Source organism: Pelophylax lessonae (assembly GCF_965119305.1).
Source record: "Pelophylax lessonae genome assembly, chromosome: 2".
Taxonomy (NCBI): domain Eukaryota; kingdom Metazoa; phylum Chordata; class Amphibia; order Anura; family Ranidae; genus Pelophylax; species Pelophylax lessonae.
The window spans coordinates 365,745,175-365,758,192 of NC_138769.1; the positions used below are offsets into that span (position 1 = coordinate 365,745,175).

At 38.5% G+C, this 13,018-nt stretch overlaps 1 protein-coding gene across 12 annotated transcripts in view; it reads right to left on the minus strand.

Annotated features, from left to right (window-relative positions):
• The window catches only part of ADGRB2 (adhesion G protein-coupled receptor B2), a 695,259-nt gene that overhangs the window by 118,805 nt on the left and 563,436 nt on the right, over window positions 1–13,018 (minus strand). For all 12 annotated transcript variants that reach the window (XM_082246705.1, XM_082246713.1, XM_082246711.1 and 9 more), the window contains one exon: window positions 4,958–5,152. In XM_082246705.1, coding sequence (XP_082102831.1) covers window positions 4,958–5,152 — 195 coding nt within the window. The remainder of the gene's footprint in view (window positions 1–4,957; window positions 5,153–13,018) is intronic.

Below are 13,018 nucleotides of genomic sequence, written 5' to 3' on the forward strand. Positions count from 1 at the left end.
GAAGCCTTCCGTACCAGAACCCGCAGTAAAATGTGCAACAGACAAGAGGACATGAGCAGGCATCAAAAACACTGATGCTGGCTACTTTATTCAATGCATATGATAAACACGACCGAGAGCGAACTAAAGGCATAATCAAGAGGTAAAGTGATATATCATGGGAAAATATCCGCCAAGTTTCAAAGAGAAGATCATCAAGAATAAATATGTGCCAAATTTTAAAAGAGAAAACTGTAGGAGAGGAAGTTGCATAAAGAAAATGACAATTTAAAGCTGGTTTCTGTGAGTAACAAGAATCATTTACTTTACTTGTATTATGCACTGCCAACAGGAAACAACTAATGCTGTCAGGATTTAGGATAACTAGAGCAAAGAAAAATGGAGAAAATCTGGAGGTGATGTCCATAGAAGAACATTATTTGTCTTGTTTGTCGCTTTTCCATTTGGGCTCCAGTTTTTGAATTACCTTCTTTGTAAAGCATTTTTCGACAGAAAAGGAGTAAAAATGAAACTGCCGAGCACCTACATAGCACAGATTTATATACTATGCATATCTTGGAAGGGTCATTTCTAGGATAACTAGAGCAAAGAAAAATTGAGAAAATCTGGTGGTGATGTCCATAGAAGAACATTATTTGACTTCTAAAAACAAAAGCCGCGCTATAAATTGAACGTATATAAAAATTAAGTGCAATAGTCCATAAATTCAATCGACCAAATTGAGTGAAGAAAGGTGAAAAAGTGTTATTAGAAATGTCCAAAATAGTCCATAAAATTGAAATAAAAATTTAGTTAGTGCATCCAACTGAAGTGTCAATCTTCAATATAGGGATATCAATGGTGTGCACAAAACTGCTTACCAGACAGAGCTGATTCATTCGCCTGTATGTGATCTCCAATTCACAATATAGAACAAGAATAAAGTGAATTCCAGCCTCAAATGAATTCAGTAGAGGTCCAACCATGTACATGTAAAGATAAATGAACTCATAGCGTGATACTGTATTAAATAAGTGCAGGTAACACCTATATTTCCACCTATACGTGTGATCCACACTCCAGAAAGAAATAGGTGCTAAAGTGTAGGGCAGTCACCTCCACCGATATCACAAACTCCTTACCAAACACACAGGGAAGTGTAGCAAGAAAAGGATCCAAATAAGTGCCAAACGTTGGTCATAGATGTAACCTCTACCACATGTACAAACTGCTTACCAGATGTATGGAAATATAGTGCCAAATATTATTCAGAGGAATAGCCAAAGGAGGATGAGACCCATGGAAATACCAAACTTCAATAAAATCTGTGACTACCACCGACATATACCACTGCTTACCAGATGTATACTTGGGTATTGCAGACAGCAGGTGCTTAACTCCTCTAGGGCAAAGATTATGCCGGTCCCAGCAAGTATACGCTTAAATAGAATGCTGACAGCAGATATCCCCTCAAAAATATGGATCACAGGTCCCAGCTGAAGGAGGACACTAATGTCCACGAATTTCCCCAGAGGCGTCAGATCGTGTGTTCACATATAAAAGATAAAGTCCCCCATAGTGTAAAACCATAGACGTTTATTAACATAAAAAGAGTAACACTTACATATAGACAATGAATGGGCACTGAATCAATGAACAAGGGCACTGAAAACGACAAAACGTACGTCGGTCGCGGCGTGCTGACGTCACCAACACGAGACGTGAGGACGGGTGGTAGTAGCCGACCGGCAGGCGGCTTGTTACAGCGCTGTTCATTCATTGTCTATATGTAAGTGTTACTCTTTTTATGTTAATAAACGTCTATGGTTTTACGCTATGGGGGACTTTATCTTTTATATGTGAACATACGATCTGACGCCTCTGGGGAAATTCGTGGACATTAGTGTCCTCCTTCAGCTGGGACCTTTGATCCATGTTTTTGAGGGGATATCTGCTGTCGGCATTCTATTTAAGCGTATACTTGCTGGGACCGGCATAATCTTTGCCCTAGAGGAGTTCAGCACCTGCTGTCTGCAATACCCAAGTATACCTCTGGTAAGCAGTGGTACATATCGGTGGACGTCACAGCTTCCATTGAAGTTTGGTATTTCCATGGGTCTCATCCTCCTTTGGCTATTCCTCTGATTAATATTTGGCACTATATTTCCATACATCTGGTAAGCAGTTTGTACATGTGGGGGAGGTTACATCTATGACCAACGTTTGGCACTTATTTGGATCCTTTTCTTGCTACACTTCTATGTTTGTTTGGTAAGGAGTTTGTGATATCGGTGGAGGTGACTGCCCTACACTTTAGCACCTATTACTTTCTGGAGTGTGGATCACACTTATAGGTGGAAACATAGGTGTTACCTGCACTTTTATAATACAGTATCACGCTATGAGTTCATTTATCCTTACATGTACATGGTTGGACCTCTACTGAATACATTTGAGGCTGGAATTCACTTTATTCTTGTTCTATATTGTGAATTGGAGATCACATACAGGCGAATGAATCAGCTCTGTCTGGTAAGCAGTTTTGTGCACACCATTGATATCCCTATATTGAAGATTGACACTTCAGTTGGATGCACTAACTAAGTTTTTTTTTTTAATTTTATGGACTATTTTGGACATTTCTAATAACACTTTTTCACCTTTCTTCACACAATTTGGTCGATTGAATTTATGGACTATTGCACTTAACAATATTTATATACATTCAATTTATAGCGCAGCTTTTGTTTTTAGTATTCTTTTGGGTGTCTGTCACACTTTAAAGCGGAGTTCCAGGCAGAGAAACGTTTTTTTCCTGAACATACCCCCGGGACAGTCAGGGCTAGCACATTCCAAAATGGCTAGCCTCTGATCTGTCCCGGTTCGCACTTACCTTTTAGAAGAAATACTTACTTAGAAATTTTCTTCCACAGCGTTTCCATCTCGGTTGTGGGCAGCTGAAGCCGGCGCGGTCCTCTTCTCTGTCTTCTTCCGCGTCTTCGTGTCCCAGAATGCACTGCACCGGCCCCTCTCGTCACTTCCGGTGCGGCGCCGCATTCCTAAACAGCTTCTGGGCATGCCCAGAAGCTGTTTAGCAGGGGAATGCGGCCTCGCCCGGAAATGACGAGCGGGGCCGGTGCGGCGCATTGATTCCTGGGAGCGATGACGTTTAGCTCCCAGGAATCATCGCGAGGCAGGAAGTGACGGGGTGAGCCTCGGCGCTGGAGGAGGAAGCTGTCATAGGTGAGTATTTACGATCTTCAATAAAAAGGTGAGTAAAAAAAAAAAAAAAATAACTATCCAATTCCTTTTCAGGTGCGGCATACCTAGCGGAGGGGCACAAAAAAAAAAATCTTTTTTGTGCCCGGAACTCCGCTTTAAGTTGCTGCTTTGTTTTATTATTATTTAGCGCGGCTACCCTTTCTACACATTTGAAACATTATTTGACTTGTTTGTCGCTTTTCCATTTGGGTTCCAGTTTTTGAATTACCTTCTTTGTAAAGCATTTTTCTAACAGAAAAGGAGTAAAAATGGAACTGCCGACCACCTACATAGCACAGATTTATATACTATGCATATCTTGGAAGGGTAATTTCTCCAGAACAGAGTTGTTACAAAACTCCTATTTCGAGTGACCTCAATTTTTGTGTAAATCCATATTCTGGTAATTCACATAATTTCATTGCATATTTTTCTCTGAGCACATAGCAAGTAGTAATATATTCATGATAAAGACACATTAGGGGCTTGTTCACACCAGAGGCTTTGGTGTGCTGATGCATTGCCATAATGCATTGCACCATTTCTTTTTTCTTTAACTTTACTGAAATGTCACCAAATGACATTTACTTCATCTTCATTCACTGCAGCATTGCTGTGATCTGGTGGACTGCACCACAGCATGCTTTGCTTAAAAAAATAAAAATAAAGCATTAACTACTTTTTTTCCCCCAGAGTGCACCACTCCAGTGCTGTGGAACTCAGAGGACTCAAGGCAATTTGCCTTGTCTATGCATAAGGATTGCATTGGGTAAGGCTGGCCAGTGCAGCCCAATGTATATGGTATAAATGGGCTCTTAAAAATTCTCTTTGAACCAAATTTGTTGTCCACATAATGCACATATGCTTTCCACAATAAGCAAGTTCCAGAAATGGTTAACGAAAATACAGAAGCTGCCACAGCTGTCCTCCATCTAAGAATATTAGCTGCCTGGCTGTGTCTGGTGTCAATACTTTTGAGATATTAACCTGGAGCAAGCATAAAGCAAGAAAAGTCAGAATGGGAGCTCATTTACACTTCTGGTCGGGGGCTCTAAAAGTCTCAAGTTGCAAATGCAGTGGAAGAAGGTATGCACATGAAATAATTAAACCCCCGTCTTGTTGGTGGGCAGTATGGCCCACTGAACATGGATAATTCAAGTGAATGGAGCCACACCCCAACTGCCCAAAAAGCATGGCAATTCAAGTTTTTTTTTGGGTTAAAACAGACAGTGAGGAGGCAACATATCACTTCCTCACTGCCTGTCAAATGTCCTCTTAAAAGTAATCCACCATGGATCTTCAGCAGGCTAACACTGGTGTAAACAAGCCCTTAGTAAAATTATTTTTATTATATTTTTTCCTGAAAATCTATGTTTAATAAGCAGTTGTGCAAATAGCGAGCAACATAAAAAAGTGCAGCCACTATCTTTTTATTTTACAAGTCCTCTGTTCTTAGAAAAACTTATAAAGTTCTGGGGTTTTAGGTCATTTTGTAGTCAAAAATGCAGATTTTTACATGTGAGCAAAAATGAAAAAAATTGCACTAAGTGGTTAATGAACAAGTTCATTTTGACAGTTCTGTTTATATATGATCACAAGTTACTCATATCTGTCTGGAAATATATCATACTACATTAAAGGGAACTTTGCTACTTACTGTAGGAATTTAACCAGGAAACTTGCATTTTTGAGACAATCCTTTTAAGATCTCTCTTACCTGACTATCTTCATCTAAAGGTTTATAGTCGGCTCTTTTGTAAGTGTCAGTCACATTGCGCAAGATTTCAACGCAAAAAAGAAGATCTCCGCTGTAGTAGTTCTTGGTTGACACCAGCTTCAACATACTTCCAACTACCTGAGTCATTCCTTTCACCGCTAGCACACGCTGACCTTTGGCCAAATGTTCTCGAAGCTGTGAAATGGAAGAGATTTTAGACCAGTTTTAAATTATGTAGACATATGCATATAAACTGCTACTTTGTACATGACAATTTGTTTTACAACATTTGCTGACTACAGTTTCCTTTACATAGCGAGTAGAAGCAAAACATATGAAAAACTGAGGTTCAAAACAGAAATTGGCCTCACTTGTTTTCATTGTACCTCAGTGGCTTTATTACCATGCATTATTGTACTACAACATATAAAACACATAACCTTCAGCTTCAGAAATACTGAGAGCTTTATCTTACAAACCACAAGATTCTATCATTTTTCTGTGATATATCTGCTAGTAATTTAATGATTTGAAGCCATATATTGGAATAATTATATACCGTATATATATAAAATTAGATCAAATTATGACTAACTAAAACAGGAGCAGGTTTCATGAGTTGACATAATATGGTGTATGAAATGACACAATGACCTCTTTGCCTGAAGGCAAAAGATTTAGGCTACATGTACACGGGACGTTAAAAAAAGTCCTTTGAACGCTGGAATTTAAAGGACGTTTAAAACGTCCGTTGTGTCGCGTTTGCAGCCGCGTTTAGCGGGCGTTTGTGCTCAGAACCATTTCTAGAGGTCAAAAAATCATTCCCCTTTAAAATGGAAAAACGCAAGCGCTAAACGCGGGTGATCGCGTTGGGTCGCGTTTTTGCATTTGAAACGCCGGTAAACACACGTTCTGAACATCCTGAACGCAAATAATTGCTTTCCAAAAAACGACACTGAACTCAACTGCCTTTAAATGACTGTACTGACCCTGTGTATATGGACATATAAGATAACATAGAGGTGGGTTGAGGGGCTTCTGAAAAAAACGCCCAACTGCTCCTAAACGGCTGTTTACAAGTTGCAGTGTACATAAGGCCTAATAAGAGTTCAAGTAGCCTGTGCCCCTTATCCACTAACATGGTCATGAGTAGGGATGATCGAACGGTTCGGGTCGACCATCGGTTCGGCCCGAACATTGGGTGTTCGAGGTTCGACCGAATTTAGAACTTTTTGCCCAAAAAGTTCGGAATTCGGCAACCAGAAAAGACCAAAATGCAATGCTTCAGGAAATGGGCTTTAAAAGCCCGTGATTGGACCAGAACCATTAGCAAAAGCCAATTGAGGGGGCAGGAGAATGCTAGGAATGTGATTGGAGTGACTAGGGGGTCCCTAGACCAATCATTAGTGAATACGCCCCCCCAGTATATAAGATCGCCCCCGCTATATTCCTAGCATTGTTATACTGGACATGGAAGAGAGTGGAAGCAGTTCTGTTAATTTTACTTTAAAAGTGTCATTTAGCTATTTATTAGTGTGAGGAAAGGGATATCTAGTGTAGTTAGAGTGCTCCTTTACACTTAAGTTAGCTTCAAAAATGTAGTTTCTGTAGGGAAAGTGTTAAGTGTAAGGGGACCGTAGTGTAGTGTAGGGTTAACTGGCAGTGACTGCTATGGCAGGGTGACAAAACCCTTCCATAGCAGGGTGACCGCTATAGAGAAATGATCATTTCTCTGAATTGCTTCGGAACTGGAATATGGCTTCTCACCAGCCAAGCATTTTTTATGCTGCAGGGGCTGCCACTGCCAGTGCTTTTTTGAGGACATGTTTGATGTCAGACATGACATCTGAACATGTGTATAGGGGGTATATATACACATATATGTCTGTATATATATACCCCTAGACATATATAGGTATGATAGTAGCAGAAATAAATGCTTGCGCTAATGAAATCATTTACAGTAATATATTTCTGCTACTATCACACCTATATATGGCTAGGTGTCTATATACATATAATTATGTGTGTATATATACCACTATACACAAGTTCAGATGTTTTGCCTGCCTCAAAAGAACCCCAAAAAAATGTCAAAAAAACGCTAGCGTAAAAAAAAAATGCCCAGGTGTGTTTTTGCTGGCATTTTTTGGGGGGTTTTGGAGGCAGGCAAAACATCTGAACTCGTGTATAGTGGTGTATATACACACATCCATATATTTATATACACACCTAGACATATATAGGTGTGATAGTAGCAGAAATATATGCTTGCGCTAATGAAATCATTTACAGTAATATATTTCTGCTACTATCACACCTATATATGGCTAGGTGTCTATATACATATAATTATGTGTGTATATATACCACTATACACAAGTTCAGATGTTTTGCCTGCCTCAAAAGAACCCAAAAAAAATGCCAAAAAAACGCTAGCGTCAAAAAAAAATGCCCAGGTGTGTTTTTGCTGGCATTTTTTGGGGGGTTTTGGAGGCAGGCAAAACATTTGAACTTGTGCACAGTACCACTATACACAAGTTCAGATGTTTTTCCTGACTGCAAAGAACCCAAAATGCCTGCTATTAAACCGGCAAGGTTTTACAGCAGAGAAGCCATACTCCTGTGCTGAAAGTTTTCTAATACAAACAATCCTTTTTTTTTTATGGTTCTGGACATGCTACAGAGCTGAAACTTCACATGTACACCTTTTAGACCCCCCAGACACAAAATCACACAAAAAAGTTCTTAAAAATTGTCATTTTTGATAAAAAAAGCCAATTATTGAAAAAAAAAAAAGAGAGATTTTTTGATTTTTAATATCTGGGGGGATTTCGTATCTGGGGGGTCTAAAAAGTGTACATGTGAAGTTTCAGCTCTGTAGCATGTCCAGAACCATAAAAAAAAGATCGTTTGTATTAGAACACTTTCAGATCACCAATATGGCTTCTCGGTTTCCACACCTTGCCGGTTTAATAGAAGGCATTTTTTTGGGTTCTTTGCAGTCAGGAAAAACATCTGAACTTGTGTATAGTGGTACTGTGCACAAGTTCTGATGTTTTGCCTGCCTCCAAAAACTCCCAAAATATGCCAGCAAAAACACACCTGGGCATTTTTTTTTGACGCTAGCGTTTTTTTTGGCATTTTTTGGGGTTCTTTTGAGGCAGGCAAAACATCTGAACTTGTGTATAGTGGTATATATACACACATAATTATATGTATATAGACACCTAGTCATATATAGGTGTGATAGTAGCAGAAATATATTACTGTAAATGATTTCATTAGCGCAAGCATATATTTCTGCTACTATCACACCTATATATGTCTAGGTGTGTATATAAATATATGTATGTGTGTATATACACCACTATACAGAAGTTCAGATGTTTTGCCTGCCTCAAAAGAACCCCAGAAAATGCCAAAAAAAACGCTAGCGTCAAAAAAAAAAAATGCCCAGGTGTATTTTTGCTGGCATTTTTTGGGGGTTTTTGGAGGCAGGCAAAACATCAGAACTTGTGCACAGTACCACTATACACAAGTTCAGATGTTTTTCCTGACTGCAAAGAACCCAAAAAAATGCCTTCTATTAAACCGGCAAGGTGTTACAGCAGCGAAGCCAACCTTGTGTGCTGAAAGTTTTCTAATACAAACAATATTTTTTTTTATGGTTCTGGACATGCTACAGAGCTGAAACTTCACATGTACACTTTTTAGACCCCCCCAGATACTAAATCCAAAGTAAAAATCAAAAAATCTCTTTTTTTTTAAATTTTTCAATAATTGGATTTTTTTATCAAAAATGACAATTTTTAAGAACTTTTTTGTGTGATTTTGTGTCTGGGGGGTCTAAAATGTGTACCTGTGAAGTTTCAGCTCTGTAGCATGTCCAGAACCAGAAAAAAAGATCATATAGGTGTTAAAGGAGGGTCCCACATCCCTGTTCTACTGAAAAATTATCTTTTTTTTTCATGGTTCTGGACATGCTACAGAGCTGAAACTTCACATGTACACTTTTTAGACCCCCCAGATACTAAATCCAAAGTCAAAATAAAAAAATCTCTCTTTTTTTTTTTTTTTTTTTTCAATAATTGACTTTTTTATCAAAAATGACAATTTTTAAGAACTTTTTTTTGTGTGATTAATAGTTAATGGGGCATGACCCAGAACCCTAGGCACTTTTTAGGGGCATTTATTGGGTTTTAGGGCTTAAAAATTGTGTTTTTTGATTACCGAAGTTCAGGTCCCATTGATTTCAATGGGGTTCTGAAATCCGGGCCGAACTTTCGGGAAGTTCGGATGTTCTGGCCGAACCGAACTTTTCAAAAGTTCGATCATCCCTAGTCATGAGTAGCTATATGTTCTGCAATGTTTAAGTAAAGGGGGGGTACTTTTTTGGATAGCAATGACTAGACTCACACCCAACCTGCAACTAAAAACCCATGAACTGATTTTGAAACCAACCCATACCTATGACCACAATCACAGAATGTGTGCCTTAGTTTAACTTTTACATTAGACTGTCTGGTAGAACTATAATATTACAAAAGTAATACATATTGTATCATACACAGTGTAACCAGAATAATAAAAACTGTATTCCACACCATGAATGATGCACAAAACATGCCTACAATACAAACTGCACTCCATACAATACACAAATTAAAGAGGGCTCCTGATACAGTGATGTTCTACCATACAAAAACATGTACATCAAGAGCACAAGGGCAGAATTAGATATTCATCCAAAATCCATCCAGTCTGCTGCAATAGGTTAGAAGGACAGTAGTTGTTGCATAGAAGATAAGTCTTTTGCAGAGATGTGTAACTAAGTAGGTATCTGTACTTTCCTAGAGTAGAATTTTTTTCTCCTACTTCCACTTTTACTTCACTACATTTTTTCAATGATTTAAATACTTCTACTCCGATATTTTTTTTTTTGTGCTGCATAGTTACTCGTTACAATTATAAAAATTACCACTGCCAGAACAGTAGATGGCAGGTTTCATGAAGCTCAAAACATGTGTATTATCAGCGCATACGAAAATAAAAGCTACTGTATGTATTAATAAAAGCTGCATTTGAAATAATAAAAAACAATATGATGTTCAAACTTTTGACTTCTTTCTTTAATAACTACATAGCACAGTACTTGTACTTTTACTTTCAGTACTTGAGTAGCATTTTTTTTTTCAAAACTACTGGTACTTTTACTTTCAGTACTTGAGTAGCAAAATTTAAAAAAAAACGACTTGCAATACTTAAGTACAAAAAATGTTGAATACTTTAGTACTTCTACACAAGTCACTTTTTGATCGAGCACTTCCACTTCTACTCAAGTCACTTTTTGATCGAGCACTTGTACTTTTACTCAAGTATGGGTTTCGAGTACTTTATACAACTCTGGTCTTTTGTAACTGGTGGAAGTAGACAGTTGGCAGCTCCTGTACAAAGGGGGACTTCGCACTGCAATTTCAGCGCACCTTGCATTGTTGGCATTGGAGAGAAAGTGGCAGACAAGTAGAATGCACAGTAGGGATAAAGGGGACCAGGGTCCAAAATTTTCACAAAATAAATAGCGTCACCATGTCCACACTCCTCATTACACAATTAACCCTACATCTCACATACAGTGACACATGTTAAAGCCCCACATGATTCCCTATATTGCCATTGAAACATTTTAGGAATTCTGGCCACAATTAAGGCCTTCTGTTCACTTTTGATCACTGCAGTGGTCAAGATTACACATTACAGTCTCAACTCAGTTGTATGACTTTCATGTGATGAATTCCACAGTGCCAATCCAGTTTCATTTATTGCTCTGCGGGTCATGTAGGTGCAACCTGATGTGTGGGTAAGAGAGGATAATTAAAAGGGCTAAAAAGCAGTAGTCCATGGTTGTGGAACTTTGATTATAAGTAATTTAAAATAGCCTCGTACACACGCATCGATAGTTGACCGTGAATTTTCGGCCAACGTCCAATCGGCCGATTTTTGGCTTGTTGGTATGATGCTTTCGACAAGCGACTGTGACTTTTCGGCTGAACAAAATCTGGTGTGCATGCTATAAAATTTTTGTTGGCCGTCAACAGAACGGCCGATTTTCCGTCAGTCAGTACAGATTTCGACAGACAAGAATCAGATGAGCAAGACTGGGCATGCTCAGAGAAGAAAAAACACACAGAAAGTAAACCAGCACATGACTTCACTTCTGAAGTTGGTTGTTTTTGGCGAAAAAATTTGTGTGCAGTCTAGAGCACATTTCAACCAACACAACAACACTGGACAAAAGACGGCCGATCGGTCGGCCGATAATCGTTGCGTGTGTACGAGGCTTAGTGTTTCCTGGATTATGTGTCTCACCAAAACTGTGCCCAAGCTTGGATCGGCAGTATCTGGCATCTGGCAAACCAACTGCTTCAGTATGCTTTAACAAATCAACAACACACCTTAAGCGGTTTGTAAAATGAAAAAAAAAGAAAAATGCAAAAAATAGAAATTATGAAAGCAACATAAAAAAAAGTTATAAAAAATAGTTCAAAATTTTAATGATTTTTCTAATTCTACAATCACATAAAATTGCCCATGCTATCATTATCAAGAGTTTTGATCCCCCACTTTTTTCAAAAGTTTAGTCATATACAGAAATTTTGACTTTTTTTTTTGCTTTGAATGATACTATTCTACCATTTTTGTCGTTTATATAATAGTTATCCCTACTTGTGACGAGAGAGACTATGATTCAACTCCACGGTAATAAGTCTTCTCTTACCCTGAATCACCGAAGGCCCACTTTGATGTGCTTGCTTAAGATGTGCACTATAACTTCTTGAACCATTTACTAGCTAAAGTTTCATATATTTTTTTATCACGCCATGCACTTTGCCCTTGTTTGTAAACCAGAGATTTGAGAGAGCTGCGCACACTGATCGTGCTTTATAAATAAACCATGCGCATTCATAAATATAGAATGCTTTCAAAATTACCTGGAACAGAATTTTATTATTTAATATTCTAACAATAAAACAGTATATCTAGTTCAATATGGAATGCTTTCTTAAAAGGCTGTTTCTAGAGCTCTCTTTGAACTCTACTAATTGCACTCAATATTAAATTAAATGATATCGTAAGGAAAACTTTATTTTTATTTGAATTAGGTAGGAAATAGTAAAACCCTGGATGGGTTTTGTTTTCTATTGTCTGTGTCCCACCAGGGAGATTTCCTTTTTCTTCCTGTCTCATAGACACAACAGGAAGTGAGAGGAAATTTCTCCAAAGTGAATCCTCTTTTAGATAAAAAAAAAAAGTTCATATATCAGCTGAACGCCTTACAGTTTTCTTGTGTAAAAAAATAGGTTCTTGTAACAAACACAATGGCTATTTTGACTTATGTGACGCTGTTTTCACAATAATCATGCAATAAGAACATTGCCATAGTGCTGGTGACTTTTTTCTTCCCTGGTATTAAAAACCTGACTCTAAGAGCCCATTCACATTAGCGCGACTTGTCAGCCTGACAAGTCGCGGTATGTCGTGGTCCATTGAGTAGTACAGGACCCGTTCTAATAGGAGCGACACAAGTCGCTCCGAGTTAGAACAAGTGTCCTGTACTACTTTGGGGTGACCTCGGAGCGACTTGCATAGACTTCCATTATGTGAAGTCTCTGCAAGTCGCGCCGAAGTCGCGGTGCACAGCGGTGCACGCGACTTCACAGGTCGCCCCCCGAAGTCGTGTCGCCTCAATGTGAATGGGCTCTAACTCCTCACCACTCCATCCAAAACAAAAAAAACAAAATGGCTTTAGAGACACTTTAAGTGTTAACTGAAGGCTACAATTTCCACAATATCATTGAAGTAGCATTGCATACCAATTCTGTCTTATGAGTTGATTGCTTAATCACTTCAATACTGGGCACTATTACCCCCCCTTCCTGTCCAAGCCAATTTTCAGCTTTCAGCGCTGTCGCACTCTGAAGGACAATTGCAATACTATACCCATATGACATTTTTATAAAAATAAAATTCACACAAATATTTAATTACCACTGGGATTTT